This window comes from Microcebus murinus, chromosome 16, assembly GCF_040939455.1.
Source record: "Microcebus murinus isolate Inina chromosome 16, M.murinus_Inina_mat1.0, whole genome shotgun sequence".
NCBI classification, from domain to species: Eukaryota; Metazoa; Chordata; class Mammalia; order Primates; family Cheirogaleidae; genus Microcebus; species Microcebus murinus.
Genome location: NC_134119.1, coordinates 59,247,316 through 59,264,342, shown reverse-complemented (window position 1 = coordinate 59,264,342; position 17,027 = coordinate 59,247,316). Strand labels below are relative to the sequence as shown.

The 17,027-nt window shown below is 57.9% G+C and overlaps 5 protein-coding genes across 12 annotated transcripts; 3 read left to right on the top strand and 2 right to left on the bottom strand.

Moving 5' to 3' along the window:
- The first annotated feature begins 115 nt into the window (after positions 1-115).
- HSPB6 (heat shock protein family B (small) member 6) lies at positions 116-2,485 on the top strand. Its single transcript, XM_012775012.3, has 3 exons — positions 116-1,079; positions 1,986-2,108; positions 2,199-2,485. Exons 1-3 carry the CDS (start codon positions 882-884, stop codon positions 2,364-2,366), a joined length of 489 nt encoding a protein of 162 aa, XP_012630466.1. The 5' UTR covers positions 116-881; the 3' UTR covers positions 2,367-2,485.
- Positions 2,486-3,358: 873 nt separating this feature from the next.
- LIN37 (lin-37 DREAM MuvB core complex component) lies at positions 3,359-8,732 on the bottom strand. 2 transcript variants are annotated; one of them, XM_012775011.2, is made up of 9 exons: positions 8,520-8,732; positions 5,585-5,660; positions 5,344-5,394; positions 4,986-5,015; positions 4,822-4,907; positions 4,569-4,735; positions 3,725-3,865; positions 3,566-3,639; positions 3,359-3,483 (listed from the first exon to the last, which is right to left on the bottom strand). In XM_012775011.2, the coding sequence occupies exons 1-9, from the start codon at positions 8,551-8,553 to the stop codon at positions 3,402-3,404; spliced, it is 741 nt and encodes a 246-aa protein (XP_012630465.1). In that variant the 5' UTR covers positions 8,554-8,732; the 3' UTR covers positions 3,359-3,401. The 2 variants fall into 2 exon arrangements, with proteins under 2 accessions (XP_012630465.1, XP_075849125.1); XM_075993010.1 differs by lacking the exon at positions 8,520-8,732 and adding an exon at positions 8,276-8,493.
- A 1,041-nt stretch (positions 8,733-9,773) lies between these two features.
- Positions 9,774-11,217, bottom strand: PSENEN (presenilin enhancer, gamma-secretase subunit). 2 transcript variants are annotated; one of them, XM_012775022.3, is made up of 4 exons: positions 11,044-11,217; positions 10,757-10,875; positions 10,230-10,334; positions 9,774-10,034 (listed from the first exon to the last, which is right to left on the bottom strand). In XM_012775022.3, the coding sequence occupies exons 2-4, from the start codon at positions 10,815-10,817 to the stop codon at positions 9,895-9,897; spliced, it is 306 nt and encodes a 101-aa protein (XP_012630476.1). In that variant the 5' UTR covers positions 10,818-10,875; positions 11,044-11,217; the 3' UTR covers positions 9,774-9,894. The 2 variants fall into 2 exon arrangements, with proteins under 2 accessions (XP_012630476.1, XP_012630477.1); XM_012775023.3 differs by having other exon boundaries at positions 10,757-10,913; positions 11,044-11,216.
- Positions 11,172-13,323, top strand: U2AF1L4 (U2 small nuclear RNA auxiliary factor 1 like 4). Its single transcript, XM_075993432.1, is given in 7 exon segments — positions 11,172-11,196; positions 12,211-12,260; positions 12,335-12,433; positions 12,611-12,744; positions 12,851-12,919; positions 12,921-12,944; positions 13,305-13,323. Coding segments are annotated over 7 exon segments (420 nt in total).
- Positions 12,852-16,418, top strand: IGFLR1 (IGF like family receptor 1). Of its 6 annotated transcripts, none has more exons than XM_075993006.1 (6): positions 12,852-12,944; positions 13,422-13,678; positions 14,301-14,588; positions 15,042-15,235; positions 15,532-15,901; positions 16,016-16,418. In XM_075993006.1, exons 3-6 carry the CDS (start codon positions 14,429-14,431, stop codon positions 16,339-16,341), a joined length of 1,050 nt encoding a protein of 349 aa, XP_075849121.1. In that variant the 5' UTR covers positions 12,852-12,944; positions 13,422-13,678; positions 14,301-14,428; the 3' UTR covers positions 16,342-16,418. The 6 variants fall into 6 exon arrangements, with proteins under 6 accessions (XP_075849121.1, XP_075849124.1, XP_075849123.1 ...); XM_075993009.1 differs by having other exon boundaries at positions 12,918-13,678; positions 15,532-15,751; positions 15,836-15,901; XM_075993008.1 differs by having other exon boundaries at positions 12,918-13,678; positions 15,532-15,751; positions 15,836-15,901; positions 15,983-16,418.
- Positions 16,419-17,027: the final 609 nt, after the last annotated feature.

Below are 17,027 nucleotides of genomic sequence, written 5' to 3'. Positions count from 1 at the left end.
AGGTGACTGAAGCTCCCTTGCTTTCCCTCAGAGTCGCTTTCCTCACAGTCTCCTTCTTGCCGCGGCGGTTTCTTCCCGGCTCCATCTAACCACTCTCCTTTCTGGTGCGCGGGCGACGGGGGAGTCCATTCCCTCTCTAGCCGCCATCCCGCCATCGGCCGGGCCAGTCCGCCGTCCCGACGGTCGTCTAACCGCCCGTGCCCTCCTGCTGCCGAGCAGCTGGTCGCGCCGGCTGCCAAGCCCGGGCTCCTGGCCCAGGTAGCGGGATCAAAATAAGCTATTTCGGGCTGCAGCGCGGCCCCGGGGCCGGCCTGGACTGTCCGTGCTCGTGCCCCCTGGCCGCCGCGCGCCCCAGGCTGAGTCAGAGGCACAGAATTAGGCCCGCCGCGGGGGCCTGGGCCCGAGGGCTGGCCGAGGGTGAGCGTGGGGTCTGTTTTGTGTCCTGCTGGCAGCCTGGCCCGGCCCCGCATTTTCCAGGGATCTGCTCCTAAGCCCTCCGCCTGCGTCATCCTCGGAGCGGCCCGGGCGGCGGGCGTGGAGTAAGGGGCCTGGAAATTCCTCACTGGGCCTCGGGGCCCAGCTGCCGCGCTGCGCTCCCCACACCCGCAAGACTCTGCCCCCTCGACCTTCGTTTCCCCTTCAGGAAACGGGGGGGATCTGAACGACACCTTCCTGGCAGACTCTGCCACGCATCCAGCAGGCGCTTAATAAATGGCCAAGTCATTGTTGGGGTTTCTATATAAGGCTCTATTAATGGCCGGGCCTGGCCACCGTCCCGGTGTCCCCGGGCGGCCCTCCGAGGGGCCGGCACAGGGCGCACTATAAATCGGCGTCCGCGCAGGCAGGGGCACTGCAGCGCCCAGGACCGCAGCGGCGGAGCGATGGAGATCCCGGTGCCCGTGCAGCCGTCCTGGCTGCGCCGAGCCTCCGCCCCGGTGCCCGGAGTTGCGGCGCCCGGACGCCTCTTTGACCAGCGCTTTGGCGAGGGGCTGCTCGAGGCCGAGCTGGCTGCGCTCTGCCCCACCTCTCTCGCCCCCTACTACCTGCGTGCGCCCAGCGTGGCGCTGCCCGTCGCCCAGGTGCAGGCCTGGGGCAGGGGCTCACTCCACCGCTTCCAGGGCTGGGGGTCGTGGTCGGCCTGAGGAGGGTGAGGGAATGTCCGCTGACCGTCAGCAGGGTGGACAGTCCGGCCACGTAGAGGGGCTTGCGGAGTTCCTGAGTTTGGAATCTCAGAGGCCGGGTGACTGAATTCGGTGGGAAGACCCCGTCGCGCTGGGGGAAGGTGGGGTGGGTTGTGGGGGGGTCTCATTAGCAGGTGGGGGGAGTAAAAGGGCTGAGTCACTGATAGGGTGGGGGTGGTCACTCTGAGGGGAAGCCTTGGTGACTCTGAAGGAGGCTGGTGACCCATGGAATTTTGAAAAAGGTGGTGGGGTTGCAACGTTGTTTGTCTTGGAGGAGAGATCGGAGAATATACGTGGCGAACCGAAGTCTCCCGGAGTGGTGGAGAGGGGGAAGGGTCCTGCGACTTGAGGAAGGGGGCCTGGCCACTCTGAAGTGGAGGCAGGGAACTGGCAACTGCTGAGAGCGCAGGAGCTCCCGGGACACGAGTGGGAGGGTAAAAGGAGGACCGATTCTATAGACTGGGGGGATGAGCTATTTGGCGACTTCTGGCGGGGGCGAGGATAAGGGCCCCAGGGGCTCAGAGGGGAAGGGAGCTGGGGAATGCAAGAGTGTCCTAGGGGTACAGTGACCGTGGAGTCCTTGACACTGGGGGAGGGAGTGGACAGGCCTCCTTCGCCCTGTGGGGCGGAGGTCCCGGACCTTGCAGGGGAAGGGGCCCTCATCACTCTGGGTGAGAGGAGCATCCCAGTTATTCTGGGCGAAGAGGTCTTCAGTGACAGCGAGTACGAAAGAGGACTCAGCACTGGGTCCCAGGAGCCTCAACCCACCAGATGACAGCCCCGCCCCGCCCCGGCTGTGCGCAGGTGCCGACGGACCCCGGGCATTTCTCGGTGCTGCTGGACGTGAAGCACTTCTCCCCCGAGGAAATAGCTGTCAAGGTGGTTGGCGAACACGTGGAAGTGCATGCGCGCCACGAGGAGCGCCCGGTGAGCCAGCAGATGGGGGCGGGGCCGGGCCGGCCGGAGGGGCGGGGCGCTACGGAAGGGGGCGGGGCCGCTCACGCCTCTTCCCTGCAGGACGAGCACGGATTCGTCTCGCGCGAGTTCCACCGCCGCTACCGCCTGCCGCCTGGCGTGGATCCGGCTGCCGTAACGTCCGCGCTGTCCCCCGAGGGCGTCCTGTCCATCCAGGCCTCACCAGCGTCCGCCCAGGCCCCACAGCCACCACCGGCTGTCGCCAAGTAGGGGTTTGGGAGCTCCTGAACCCTGGGAGCCGCCCTGGGCTCCCTCTTTTAGAGCCGATCTGACTCCACCCAGCCAGATGTCCCGAGCGCGCCAAAGCCTTCCTCCCACCCCATCCTGGACAGTGCCCTGACCCTTCACTCTAGACCCTGCCTTGATAACCTACCCTTCCACAGACACCCCCGCTTCCACACCCCTTCCAGCTTTCAGACCCCACCCCGACACCTCCCAAGCTTCCAGATCCTACAAGCACTACCCTAACCCTCAGCCTAGTCTCTCATCCCCGCCCACCCTACTTTCTTGGCATATGTCCCCACTCGAGATCCCCTCCTCTACTTCCTTCTCACTTCTCTATGAGGACATCCCCACACACCATTTCCATCCCCTTCCCCCCACTTTGACACCAGATTATGGTGTAGACAGCCCTGCCCCAACCCTAGGCCAGTCAGGCATAATCCCCCCACACCCAAATGTCCTGGACTACACACACCTCCCACTCCAGACCGCCCGTGCCTGGTTCCCAAGACTCGGGGTCCTTCCCCTGTAACCAGACAATCCACTTCCCCCCACCCCATTTTCTGACTTGAAACGCCAGCCAGCCACCCCAGACTCTTGAACCCTTTTCTGACTCCCCACCCTTGGACACCTATGCCAGGCCAACCAGAACCCTCAGCCTCAAACTGTACAGATACCCTCCCAATTCCCCCCAACTCTGCACAGATGTCCCAGGCCCCCTCCCCAACTCTAAGCAGAACCCCCCAGTCCCTTTGTCCTGACCAAGTCTCCAACCAGATATCCTTGGCAACCCTCCTTCCACACTCCTCTAAGACCCAATCTAGAACCACTCTCTGATTCCCCAGAACCTTTCTCTCTGAATTCCCCGCCACCCCATCCCCCACTCTTACCTAGGCTCACTGCCCCAATAAACGTGCTAGAGCTGTGCCAACCGCTTTATGTCTGGGCCGGGAAGTATGAGGCTGGAGCAGAGGCCAGTGTGGAGTCAGGGGATGTTTATTGGGGTGGGGGGACCTGGGAGCATCACTGTCGCTCGTACATCTCCCGTAGAATCTTCATGCTCTCTGAGTAACGAAGCTGGTTCCGATGAGACGCCTCCTTCCACCTGGGGAAGTAGACGGACGACTAAGCAATTGCAAGGGTCCATGGGGGAGCGGTGGGGGGGAACCAGGTTGGGGGACACTCACCTCTGGCGGATGCGTTTCCAACGCTGCATGTTTCGATAGATGAGTGTGGAGGGTGAAGGTTCGGGCTCGGAGGGCTGTGTGGACAGAGGCCAGGCTAAGTACCCATGTCCAGGCCCCATGACATATGCCCGTAACCCCAGGCCAGCCTTGCATACCCACCTCATCATCGGGGGTGCCCTGGGTCTCAGGCTGTAGGGGGGATGGAATGCGGGATCTGCAGGCATCTCCAGGTGGCCCGGGGGCTGTGGGTGGAGGCAGCTTGTACACATCACGACTCTTGCTGCTGGTGACCTCTGAACCCTAGGGACACAAGGGCCCCATTACCAGGCCCAAAAGAGTTAGAGCAGAGAGCTGGGAATGATACAAATTTCATCCCCCGTGCCTTTCCCAGCAACAAAAGACATGAGGGTCTTGCCAAGGAACCTGTGCTTAGAGGAGTCAAGTGTGAAGGGCAGACACCTTAACCAGCCTGGGGGCAGGGCTGGTAAGCCTGTCTTCTGTCCAGCCCAGGCTTCCTCATCTACACCTGTCCAGGGAGTCATGTCTAGGAGGTCCCATCTGTGTCACTTAGGGACCCCTGTCTACTCTTGATAGTTCCAAGAATCATATATGTCTGTCTTGGGGACCCTTGTCTATGCTCCCAGGCCAGATGGCTTACAGATCCCCTGCCCAATCCAGGGGGTCTCCATCTGCTCCCCCAACCAGGTGGCCACAATTGTCTGCACCAAGAAGCCCTACTGTTGGAAGTCAGTCTGTCTGCCCAGGGCCACCCTGCTCCCTCTCCCCCAAGGCTAGGTAGCCACGAATGTCTGCCCTAGGCACCTCCATCCATACCCTCGGCCTAAGGGTGCACATCTGTGTGCTTCCTCTGATCCAGGATTCATTTAAGGGACACAGAGACCTGTGCCTGTCTACACTGCCCCACTAGCTTGGAGGGAGGGTCCCTTGAGCCTGTCCCATTGTCCCCTCTGTCGGCTGGGCTGGGGCCCAGCACTCGTCCCACCTCCTCATCCTCGGGCAGCGGGGGCAGCGGTGAGCTGGGTGAGCACTCGCGCTCGCGCACTGTGGGGCTGTTGCGCATCCAGGCGCGGCAGATCGGATACAGGGGTGTGTTCTCGCTGAACTGGGCCAGGTCCACGCTCCGGTCAAACAGCTTGATCACATATGAGTCTGGGGGCGTGGAGGTGGGAGGTATGTGAGTATCTTCATGTAACCCCCTGGCTCCTTGCTCACCTCGAGGGCCACTGTGTACTCACTGGATCTCTGTGGCCCTCCCTCGGCCAGCCCATCATCCATCTCCCTCCTCTTCTTCCTCCGCTGGTGGGGGAAGCGGGCAGATGGCCTGTGTGGGGACGGGGAGTGTGAGCACCGGGGGTGGTGGGAACCTCCGGTCCCTTGGCCAGAGCCCCTGCTGCCTTACCTCTTGCCAGTGGCTGCGATGGAGCAATCCCTGTGGGCAGAGACAGGGCATGATGTGAGCAGGCTGACCCTGGCAAATGCCTGCTCAATCCCCCCAGAGGGCACCCTGGGGACCCTGGGATCAAGCCTGAGATGTTTACATGAGCCCACCTACTCCTTAGACCTTGTCCCGCCTACCTGCCCCCCTAGGGCTCTAGGTATCCACCATGAGGGGACCTAAGCTTCTTCTGCCACAGGGTCTTTGCATATGTGGGGTGGTCAGGACGGTGGCAGCACAGGGCAGAGGGGTCAGGGCTCGGACAAGGGAAGCAGTCACCCACTGCAAACTCTCAGATCCAGATCCAACCACAGAGACTTACTTATTGTGGGTGTCTGAGGGGGTCTTCCCGGCCTCTTCATCCAGACGCTCCCTGGTAGCAAAAGAGACTGTTGGCTCAGGGTTCCAAGGGCCCATAGTGGGAAGGCGTTGGGCGGCCCCCCCAGTAGGCACCTTCCTCCCCAGGGCAGCCTCTGAGGTCCCACCCAGATCTGCCCAGGATCAGAGAGTCCGACCTGCCAGGACCCCCAGCCCCATGACCCTGCGCCGGACCAGGTCCCGACCTGTCCATGTGACTCTTCTCCAGCAGACACTGTAGAACGGCATCCAGTTGGTTCCGGGCCTTGGCCATCTCCAACTCTAGGTGAGGAGAGTACCAAGCAGGGTCAGTTCCAGGCCCCTGGGCATGCACATCCTCCGCCCTGGCCAATCCTACGGCCAGGTGCAGGCACGCTGCCACGGTGCAGTAGAGACACGGAAGTGACGAGCACGAGCTGAGTTCCAGGGCTGTCCCATGTGATCACCAAAGCAAATACCTTCCCTTACCGAGCCTGTTTCCTCCTCTTGAAAATGGGTCTCCCAGTGATACCTACCTAGTAGGACTGTTGCAAGGTTTAAATGAGCTCATGTCGTATATGAACCTCTTAACAGGATGGAGAAATAGTAAGTAACAGGCACAGAGCACCTACTATGTGCCAGGCATTGTTCCAAGCATACCACACATATTAACCCACTGAAGTCTCACAATAACCCTTGGAAGTAGATTATGATTTTTAGTCCCATTTTATAGATGATGAAACTGAGGCACAGAGATGTTAGGCTACTTGCCCAAAGTGACACAGTGAAGAAATTGCTGAGCTGAGGATTTGAACCCTGGCTGCCTCCAAAGCTGAAGTTATAAGGCAGATACTCCAACTGGGGACAGAATCTGTCCCCAGGCCTGCTTCATTCGGCTGAGGCAGTGGTGTTATTTTAAATCTGAATTAAATCTGAATGAGCTGACAGCATTTAAAAATTGGGAGATTTCCCTAAAATATCCTTTTGTGGGTATTTCCATCTCTGAAAAAGAGTGTAGGCTCACCTTCCTGCATGTCACAGATCTGACTGGCCCTGTCAGCCTGTGGGTTTGCCTCCCTTCGACACAGAACTCAAGTGATGAAGTCATGGATGTTGTCCTCTCACCTTTGCTCCCTCCTTCCGGCTGGCAGGAGCTCTGGCCCCACTGCTCAGAGCCTGGATGGATACCTGGGACATGCCTTGCCAGTCCTGGGACTTCCTAAGGAGCCCAGGAGACACAGGGATTCTCAACATGGCTCAGAGGACAGACAGGGTGAGGGTGAGGGATGGGGGCCACTGAGATTGTAGCAGGGGGCCTTGGGCAGGTGCCAAGGGTATGGATGGTGTCCACAGCTCTGTCCTCAGGCCCAGTTCTCTCCTGAAGCCCAGACTTGGGGATCCATGGCCTCCTGGACACCTCTCCTTGGACACTTCTCCTTGGACATCCCCCAGGTTCCTTCTCCTCACTGGGTCCCATGCTGGCTTCAGTGTCTCTCTAAACTTAACCCTCTTCTTGAACTGCACCCCCAAGGGTGGCTCCACTGTCCCCCAGTCCCTCCCTGCACCCTGCCATAGATACCACCCTCCTTCCCACACCCCTGTCCACCAACCCCATGGCCTGTCCCCTCGGCCCCTCAGTCCCTCTCCCACACACTCCCTCCCTACATTGCCCACTCTGGTCTTGACCTTTCCTTTCCCTGGGCTCCCTGCCTCAGTCTCCCCTTCTGATTCACCCTCCCTAGGTGGCCAGGGGACTCTTCCTAATAAAACCAAATCTGGCCGGGCGCGGTGGCTCACGCCTGTAATCCTAGCTCTTGGGAGGCCGAGGCGGGCGGATTGCTCAAGGTCAGGAGTTCAAAACCAGCCTGAGCAAGAGCGAGACCCCGTCTCTACTATAAATAGAAAGAAATTAATTGGCCAACTGATATATATATATAAAATTAGCCGGGCATGGTGGCGCATGCCTGTAGTCCCAGCTACTCGGGAGGCTGAGGCAAAAGGATCGCTCGAGCCCAGGAGATTGAGGTTGCTGTGAGCTAGGCTGACGCCATGGCACTCACTCTAGCCTGGGCAACAAAGCGAGACTCTGTCTCAAAAAAAAAAAAAAAAAAAAAACCAAATCTGACCCTGATCTTTCCCTGCTTAGAGCCCTTCATAAGTCCGCAGTGGCCGGGGGGCAGCGTCTGCACTCCCCAGCCTGGTGTACACCGGCCTAGCCCTTCCCCCCACCGTCATGTGTGGTCAGGTCCCCTCCAAGTCAGTTTTCTACCCATAGTTTCTTTTGGCTTTTGGGGGACACCTTTATTAACTCACTCCTGAATTCAAAACCCTCCCTTGGCTCCCCTTTGCCTTAGAGCAAAAGCCAGAGTCCTCACCTGGCCCCACGAGATCTGTCCCCTACCCCATCACATCTTTGCCTCTGCCTTCTCACACTCCCCGCCTCAGTCACCCTGCTCCAACCACACTGGCCTCCCTGCTGTCCCCTGAACATGCCAGACAGGGCTTCCACCCTCGGGGACTTTTCAAAGCTGTTTCTTTTGTCTGAATCGCTGTTCCTTCACCTATCCGCATGGCTGTCCCTCACCTGTCCCATTCCTGATCGCCATAGCTTCTGTTTTGTTTTAATAACACTTATGCCGTCAAGCATTCTACACTGCTTTACCATTGTCTTTTGCCCTTCCCATGCCAGGCCTGGCATCCCATCAGCTCTGCCCCAGCCCAAGATGACCTCCTCCTCCTGAGCGTCGGTTTCCCCACCTACCACGATTCCCACTTGCCAGGATTACTGAAACACAGTGACTGGGAAGATTAAAAGATCCCCTGAGCTTCAGGCTCACTGGCACAACGCCTGACCACGACCGCCGCTGGAAATGGGGAAACCGAGGTGGAGCCAAGACAAGAGCCCTTCTCGGAGTTACCGGCTCAGGGTCCCCGCGTCTCCCCGCGCCACTGCCCGGGTCCCCACCGTCCAGTCTCAAAGCTACTTCCAGCACGGCCCAGGAGGGTACGAAGGTGGCAGCAAACTCCAGATGCCTGACACGGCGAAGTCAGGTGGGCTACAGGGAGAAGTCCCGCAGTCCCCTTTTCGCGACAATCCTGTCTCTTGGGGGGACAGGAACAGCCGGGTCTTCCCCTACAGGTCCCCAACCTCGGGGTCCTCACCTGATTTCTCCACTTTCACCTTCACCGGGAACATGGTTTGGGTCCGGGGTCTGGCCGGCTCCAATCAAGGCCGAAGGCGGGCGGGGAGGGGTGAGAGGTAAGCGCCGTGAGCGGCGGACGCTCCGCCTTGGGCAGTGTCCAGCCGCGACCGCCGCCGCCGCCGCCTCCCTTCTTCTGCTCCTGCGGGCACGCCCCCTCGGCAGGCGCTTCTCCCCATTGGTCACTGCAGCCATCAATCTCAAACTTTGACCAATTGACAGCTGCCGCAGGCGGCTCCGGCTTTAACTCCCACCTTCCTGGGGCTCCGTTTCCGGAAGCAAACCGACAACCGTCCCGCTTCCTGGGAGGTGTAGTTCTGCGTCCCGAGACCCACCCGGAGCGACGGCGCCTGCGCCGCGCGGGGCACGGTGGGCGGCGAAGGATCGGGAATCGAGAGGCTTCTCGGGACTTGTAGTGCCAGAATGTGTGGAGCAACACCAATTTAGATATTTACCGGGTTTAACCAACTGTGGGAGTTCCTCCAGTCCCTAAGGAGACCAGTCTGGAGTTAGGCTGGGTCCCCTCTTACTGAGCACTCGCTAGGTGCCACCTACCTGTTACTGTCTTTTAAGGCACAATCTCCTTCATTTAGCGAATATTTATTAGCGTGCCAGGCACCGGGGACACTGCCAGGAACAGAATGGACAAAAATCTTTGCTCTAATGGAGCTTATCTTTTAGAGGAAGGAAAGATAAACAGTAAACATTTTAAGTGAAATGTGATAGGAGAAAGAATATAGCATGAAGGGGACATGGTGAGTGTCAAGATGGGGACTGAATTTTAAATAGATGGTCAAGGAAGGATTCTCTGAGCAAGCACTCTCGAGTGTTTTTATTTCTGCAGAACATGCTTTCTTCAGAGAATGAGGAGACTTCCATTTACCACATATGTCCTGGCCAGATAATCCTAAGAGGTGGCATCATGATCTGTACTTCCCATGAGGGTACTGAGGCCCAGAGTAGGAGAGTCATGTTCTGGATTCACAACTACCAGTGCAGGACAACAGCACCTAGAAATGGAGGCACTATTCCTTGCTTGGTTCCTCATCTATAAAATAGGGTTCCAGAGCAGGAAAGCTTCTGTTTTAGAGGATTGTGAATAATATTCAGTGGGAAAAAAGTACATAATGTGTAGCACAAAGTAAGCACTCCATAAATGTTTTTGAATGTCAATCATTTTATGCTTCAACCCCCAAAAGATCCCAGGAAGTCAATATTGAAAGTTAGAGTCCTTTATTGGGGGATGTCAGCAGAAAACATAAGACATGGGAACAAGTCTTAGGGCAAAGGAGCCTATTCTGGGAGAATGGGAAGGTCCCCAGCCTGTGCACGAGCTGTCAGGGGGTGCCCAGGGGTATGGTGAAGGAGAGGTAGTCCCCCAGGGCACCCCAGCGGGGCCTGTAGATCTGGAAGATGGTGATCCAGGTGGTGAGCACAATGACCCAGAAGAGGAAGCCCACAGCTGAGCGCCAGACATCTGTAATGGGGAACAGGAGTGGGTAGGGGTGGCCTCCAGCTGCTCTCTGGACTCCCCCGGACTAGCCCTTTCTTACCTCCCATAGAGCCCCAGAATTCTGGAGCTACCATCACCCCCACCACCACCACCACCAAGGTTCTCTGCTTCCCCTTCTCCCCACCCACTGGCCACCCTTCATCTGCACCCTAAACTCACAGCCTTTGATTTGGCTCTGCTCTGTGTAGGCTGGGACAAGGAAGGCCTCTCGGAAGAACCAGAAGATGTTAACCAACCAGAGAAAAGGCAGGAAAGCAAACCCACCTAGGGAGAAAAAAAACGCACTGGGTCCTAAGGCAATGAGGGTCTTCCCGGACTCCCACCTACAAGACCTATTTGGAGAAACCTCTCCCACACCCAAGTGCAAATGGAGATCTCTGCTTGACGTCAGGGGCTCCGAAATGCTGGCTCTTCCCTGGGATCCAGGAATCTGATTCCTCAACCACCTTTTCTCAGGATCCAGCAGTCCGTCCCCCAACCTTGCTCCTCTCTTAGGACCCAGAAGTTAAGGCCACAGCTTCCTCCTTCCTCAGGACCCGGGGCCTCCATTGGCTCAGACCCAGGACTCAGTGTTCCCAGCTGCCTCATCTCTTAGACCCACGAATCCAGACCCTAACACCTCTTCCCTCAGGCGCTCTAGTCCAGGTTCCTCTCTTCTTCAGGGACCCTGAGGGACTGGCCTTTACCCAGGTAGTATTTCCGGCACAGGTTCAACTTCTCCTCATTGGACACCCGCTCCAAGTTCATAGTTGCGCTGCGGCTGGGTTGTCCCAAGGGTCTGAGTGGGGAGACCCAAGCCTTGACCCTAAGTGACAGATGCGAGGATCACGAACAACCACGCCCCTATTACGACAAATCGAGACAAATTTAAGGGTGGGTTTGCTGAAACAAGGGCACCCCCCGCCCCCACCAGCTGCCTGGATTGATAAGCTTTTTATGTTTATTGGGGTGCGCGAAAGGACCCCCAACTCACCAGTGGAGCTTACTTCCTCCGGCTGGGATGTCTTTGCTACTCTCAACTATGGACGTTTGCTCGAGATGCCCAGGGTTTCTCTGGAGTTTGTAGTTTTTTTTTTTTTTTAATGAAGCAGCGCTGCACGCATGCGCTTTCGAGAACGCCTGGTCGGTAATTTTGCAGTGAGGGCGCGGTCCTCCAACACGCATGCGCACTAGGGAGCGTCTGAGCGCGTGATGCGCGGCTAGAGGCTGCAACGAACTACACTTCCCAACGCTCCTAAGCAACGGAAGTGACGTAGAAGCAGACAGAATTGGAGGGTTCGGGTAAAAATGGCTGAATATTTAGCTTCGATATTCGGGACTGAGACGAACAAGTGAGACCGGGCGCAGGAATGTCCTCTCGGGGGGCTGGGGCCGGGACACTTGGGTCCCTGGTGGGTGGGCGGCTCGAGGCGGTGTTTCTGGGGTGTCCGGCCTCTCCGGCCCTCGGTTCACCTCTCTCTTTGCATCTCTTCCAGGGTTAACTGCTCCTTTTACTTTAGGATCGGGGCCTGCCGTCACGGGGACCGATGCCCCCGCATTCATAACAAACCGACCTTCAGCCAGGTGAGACCGGGCACGGAGCCCTCAGGGTTAACGCCCCCAGCCCTCCCCTTCTGCTGTCCATCATCACGAGGTCCCTCATTTTCCGGGTTTATAAGGCCCTCCCTACCGCCTGCCTTTTTCTTTCTGATCAGGCGTCTCTCTGCAGGTTCCTCCCCAGCCTTCAGGCCCTTCTCCCAGGCGCTTGGCCACCCTCCTGTTTGTACAGACGACACTCCTGGGATACACATCATGGCTAGGGATCCTCCAGCCCCTTCTGGTTTCTTAGGGGCTGGTGTTGCTGGTGCACTTATAATGGTTAGGCTCCTTCTCGATGCTTAGGCTCCTTCTCCGGTGCAAGGTCCCACGCCCAACCTCGTGCCCGGCTTTTTTTTGCCTGCAGCCCAGCTCTCTGAGTTCAGGCCCCGCCCTTTGTATTTAAATTCTGTTCAGAGCATATTGCTGCCCAACTTGTACCGAAATCCACAGAACACAGCCCAAACCACAGAGGGATCACACTGTGCATAAGGAATCAGGCCTGGGGACAGGGCAGACAGGCCCAGCAGGCCACCCGCCATTCCACTCTCCTCCCCTCCTCCAGGTCACGTGAGCGACGTGGAGGTGCAGGAACACTATGATAACTTCTTTAAGGTGAGGCTTGGCAGGGGTAGGTTGGACTTCTTATGGGCCAGGAGCTCAGCTGAGTTCCTCCCGGTCTTCCACAGGAGGTGTTCACGGAACTGCAGGAGGAGTATGGGGAGATTGAAGAGATGAATGTGTGCGACAACCTGGGGGACCACATCATGGGCAATGTCTATGTCAAGGTGCTTGCTGACCCTCCCTAGAGCCCAGAGGTGGAAGCTTTTAATGTCTCATGGCCGCCACTGAAGCCTCACAGCTTGAGAGGTTCATCACTAAATCCAGTCCAGCCCCAGAGCTGCTAACTAGTTCCCTGAAGATCTCTGAGTTCTGCTGCTGACCCTGACTGACTTCCCCCTCAGTTCCTACAGGAGGAGGATGCAGAGCAGGCAGTGGCTGAACTCAATTATCGCCAGTTCAAGGGACAGGCTGTGCATGCTGAGCTGTCTCCTGTCACTGACTTCCGGGAGTCATGCTGTCGGCAGTATGAGATGGGGTATGGTGGTATGAGGATGGGATGGGCACTTTGAGCCCCAGACTCCTGTGTGTGGTGGGGGCTGCCAATGACGCTTACCTCCTCCATCTGTCTACCCTTTACCCAGGGAATGTACCCATGGTGCCTTCTGCAACTTCATGCACCTGCGACCCATTTCCCAGAACCTCTGGCAACAGATACGGGCAGGAACCCAGTAGCAGGTACCTCGGGACCAGCCTGCCAAGACTCCTCATACCTAAGGCCCTTATACCCTGAGATGAGCCTACCCTAAGTTGCAATAACAGTGTCCCAAGACTCTTGTACCCTAAGAATAGTCCTGAGCCCCATCTGGAGATCACCTGAGTCCCAACCCCTAAACCAGCCTGAACCCCAAATCTAAGACCAGCCTGGATCTCCAACCCCTGATATTAGCCACTGTGTACCTATCCTGAGACCACCTGCTAGAACCCTAGTTATTTCTGCACCTCTCCTGCCCCATCCCAGAGCACAGAGGCAGGCCTCGGGGCCCTTTGCACCACTCCTCACAGCTCTATCCCAACTCTTTCTGCCCCTATTCCCAGGTCACCCCCGAGGTCCTAAACTGGCCACCAACCCCAAGAAAGGAACCAGTGGCATTCCCTATATCACTGTCATGGTTGCTTCTGAGATTCTGGCCCCTTTCCCTTCGCTCCTCACAGGCACAGATGTTCTGGCCAGGACCCTTCTCAGAGTCCTCTTCACTTTCCAGCTCTACCATCCCCAGGTTCTGGGGCTCCATAATGTAGTCTGTTCAATAAAGACCTCCTACCACCCTGCCCTAATAAAGTTCTAGATTGGTGGTTTAGAGCTTTGTTTTTAACTTGCCGGAGTTTCCTTCCACCCACAAGTCAAATGACGAAAGGGGATGTGGGCTGGCTTTCAGCCATAACTTCTGATGATGAGGAACTTCGAACAGGTTGGAGAACTGCGCAGACCCTTTGGCCCTATTTCTGCATTTGAGGTGGGGGTATACTTGTGCTGGAAACCTCAGTACCTCCCTGAGGCTTCTTCAAGAGGAAGATGCCTGGTTGTGGCAGGTCAGAGGAGTCCTAGCCCAGAGATTAGGGGTAGGAGCTAAGGGAGGTGGCTGGGAGTTGGGAGGGAATCTCCAGGGAGTACGGGGCTAGGTTATTGACGCCCATTGCCCTGAGATGGCAGTGAGTATAATAGTACCTAACACTTAAATTGAGTTTAACATATGTCAGGTGCTGTATTAGGCGTTTTATTTATTTATTTATTTCATGCGAGGTCTCTCTATGTTGCTTAGGCTGGCCTTGAACTGCTGGGCTAAAGCCATCGTCCTGTCTCACCCTCGCCACCGCATCCAGCAATGTGCTTTTCTTTTTTTTTTTTTTTAGAAACGATGTCTCATTATGTCACCCAGGTTACAGTGCAGTGGCATAATCGTAGCTCACTGCAGCCTCCAATTCCTGGGCTCAAGCGATCTTCCCACCTCAGCCCCTTTCAGTAGCTAGGATTACAGGCACCAGCTACAGTGCCTGGTAACTTCTAACGGTTCTAATTCTCCACAATGCCAGAGGGGCCTGGGAATCCTGCTGCCCCACATAAACTGCGTCCTTCTGCTCGGGCTCCCTGGAAAGTGCGACAGAGGCGCTGCGGTGGAAGTCCCGCGACCAAGGTCCCCTAGGCTTCGGTCCCCAGCTACATGGGGCCCAGGCGCCTCCTCCTGACAGCCGCCGTGCTGCTACTGGCCCTGGCGGCGAGGCGGGAAGCCTCGGAGTACTGCGGCCGCCTTGAATACTGGAACGCAGACAACGAGTGCTGCGGCAGCTGCCTGCAGCGCTTCGGGCCGCCGCCCTGCCCGGGTGAGAAGCGGGGCTGGGTGCACGCTTCAGTCGGGGACGAGCGAGTGGGTGACCGGGAGCTGGGGAACGGCGAGGTGCGGGGACGCGCGGGTGAGGCTTGCGCAGGGGTGCGGTCCGTGGGCCTTTTGCAGACAAGACGGGGATGGCGGCCTGAGCCTGTGGAAGGGCACCGCGTGGGCTACGACAGGGCGATAGCGAGAGGATATGGCCTGAGAGGCGGGGCAGCAGCCGGAGGAAAGAGTGGGCTTTATGTGGGTGGATCCGGGCGGGGCGGCGCGGGGCGGGGCGCAGGACGCGAGGGGAATAAGAAGGGCCAACCAGCGGACTGTGGTGAAACGGGCGGGGCCTGTGCGGGGAGGGGGCGGGGCGTGCGCTGATAGGCTGGGCGGGCACGAGGGGGCGGGGCCCACTGGGATAGGCAGAGGCCGCGCTGGAGCCCAGGTCTTCCACTAGACTACGAGTTTGCGGAAAACTGCGGGTTCGATGACTACGGCGATCTCATAACGCACCCGTTCCGAGAGTGTTCTCCTGGGCAGTGCAACCCCGACGGCGCGGAACTATGTGGCCCCTGCGACGGCGGAACCACGGCCTCCACTCCAGCCACTCCCGCCTTCAGCCGGGGTGGAAGCCGGTTGCGCTGCAGAGAGGTGCCTGTCGGACTCCGAAGGGCGGGGGAGGGTTAGCCGGAGGTGGGTCGGGGGTGGGAGGGCACGGTTTGAGATCGGAGGGGTGGGGTCTGGATCTAGGGATAGGGTGTAGCCCCATTTAAGAGGGTAAGGGTGGGCCATAGCAGTATCAGGTGGCGAACCTTAAGGGGTTGGGCTGGGGGCCTGGATCAGGCAGGGGACGTGTCCCCATCGAAGGATATAAGGGATGAGAGGTTTGGGCTGAGAGGGCAGGAGTGGAGCGTGGCCTCCGCTTTACTCCGACCTCCTATTCCCAGAGGCCGGTCCCTGCTAAGGGGTACTGCCCGCTGACACCTGGAAACCCGTGCGCCCCCAGCTCCCCAGCGAGTTCCAGTTCCTCAAAGACATCTGAGCGCGATGCCTCTCAGGAGGCTTTGCCGAGTTTTGTCCTGCCCTTGGTCTTGCTCCTGCTCCTGACCTGGGCAGTGATAGTGATCCTCCTGCTGGCTCTGCGGATGCACCTCTGCCGGCACAAGGGTAAAGCTGTCCCCTTTCCCCCTCTTGGTTCGGTTTGTGGAGGCCCCAGTGCCCACACCCTCTCCTCCTTGCTCTCTCCCCCAGGTGCCCTGGAGGCGTTGGAGACGGGGAAGGCAGGGAAGGTCTCTCTGCTTCCACTCCAGAGCAAGGGTTAGTCAGGAAGGCACCCGGAAGGGGGAGGTGGACTGGAAGCCCGCCTTCTCCCCCTTTACTCATCCCTCCATCTCCTAGAGCTCCCCCTTTACTCATCCCTCCATCTCCCAGAGCTGCCCAGCCTGGCGTCACAGCCCCTGTCGCGCCTCCTGGATGAGCTGGAGGTGCTGGAGGAACTGATTGTCCTGCTGGACCCTGAGCCTGGGCCAGGTGGGGGCATGTCGTGTGGCACTACTCGACACCTGGCCGCAAGATATGGGATGCCTGCTACCTGGTCCACCTTCACCTACTCACTGCGGCCAAGTCGCTCACCGCTGCGGGCTCTGATTGAGATGGTGGTGGCAAGGGAGCCTTCTGCCTCTCTCGGCCAGCTTGGCGCACACCTAGCCCAGCTAGGGCGGGCAGATGCGCTGCAGGTGCTGTCCAAGCTTGGCTGAGCTGGGGTTTGCTAAGCCTAGTACTCAATAACATTTCTTTTGAAATAAATGCCTGTCTCTGCTCCTCATTAAAGGGCCTTGAAGTATCTTTTTCTTTTTTGACAAAAGACAGGGTCTTGCTCTGTAGCCCAGGCTGGAGTGCAGCAGCACAATCATAGCTCACTATAACCTGGAACTCCTGGGCCCAAGCGAGCCTCCCACCTCGCTTCCCAAGAAGCTAAGACTACAGGCCACCACACCCAGCTAATTTTTAAATTTTTTGGTAGAGATGGGGTCTTGCTATGTTGCCCAGGCTAGTCTCTAACTCCTGGCCTCAAACAATCCTCCAACATTGGCCTCCCAAAGTGCAAAGATTACAGGCAGGAGCCACCACACCAAGTATAACCTTACTTGGGCCCCAAAGACATTCCCCTTCCTCCCAGGAGAAGGGCCCATTCCAACATACACACCTGACATGTGGGAGAGTTGGCCCTAGATGCCTCTGAGCAACCAGAGTCTCCTGAGAAACAGCCCTGCTAGCCCTGGGAGAGCACATTCACAGGCACTCAGCTGTGTTCTGAGTTGGGAAATGTCGAACATTTATTGTTCTGAAGCCGTAACAGTCCCCACAATTTACTTCTAATTCTGAATGACGGCCTCTCACCTACCTGCTGAGGCTGACAAACTTCCTTGGCTCAGGATGAGCG

Bases quoted from the DNA above. Each gene is read 5' to 3' on its own strand.
- HSPB6 (XM_012775012.3), top strand. From the start codon at position 882: ATGGAGATCCCGGTGCCCGTGCAGCCGTCCTGGCTGCGCCGAGCCTCC. The intron at 1,080-1,985 runs GTGCAGGCCTGG...GGCTGTGCGCAG, and splicing joins TGGCGCTGCCCGTCGCCCAG to GTGCCGACGGACCCCGGGCA. The intron at 2,109-2,198 runs GTGAGCCAGCAG...TCTTCCCTGCAG, and splicing joins CGCGCCACGAGGAGCGCCCG to GACGAGCACGGATTCGTCTC.
- LIN37 (XM_012775011.2), bottom strand. From the start codon at position 8,553: ATGTTCCCGGTGAAGGTGAAAGTGGAGAAATCAG. The intron at 5,016-5,343 runs GTAAGTCTCTGT...CTCTGCCCACAG, and splicing joins CCCTCAGACACCCACAATAA to GGATTGCTCCATCGCAGCCA. The intron at 3,866-4,568 runs GTGGGACGAGTG...TTGTGTCCCTAG, and splicing joins CGCTGCCCGAGGATGAGGAG to GGTTCAGAGGTCACCAGCAG.
- PSENEN (XM_012775022.3), bottom strand. From the start codon at position 10,817: ATGAACTTGGAGCGGGTGTCCAATGAGGAGAAGTTGAACCTGTGCCGG. The intron at 10,335-10,756 runs GTAAAGGCCAGT...TTTTCTCCCTAG, and splicing joins GTGCCGGAAATACTACCTGG to GTGGGTTTGCTTTCCTGCCT. The intron at 10,035-10,229 runs GTGAGTTTAGGG...TCCCCATTACAG, and splicing joins GCAGAGCCAAATCAAAGGCT to ATGTCTGGCGCTCAGCTGTG.
- IGFLR1 (XM_075993006.1), top strand. From the start codon at position 14,429: ATGGGGCCCAGGCGCCTCCTCCTGACAGCCGCCGTGCTGCTACTGGCC. The intron at 15,236-15,531 runs GTGCCTGTCGGA...TCCTATTCCCAG, and splicing joins GCCGGTTGCGCTGCAGAGAG to AGGCCGGTCCCTGCTAAGGG. The intron at 15,902-16,015 runs GTTAGTCAGGAA...TCCATCTCCCAG, and splicing joins GCTTCCACTCCAGAGCAAGG to AGCTGCCCAGCCTGGCGTCA.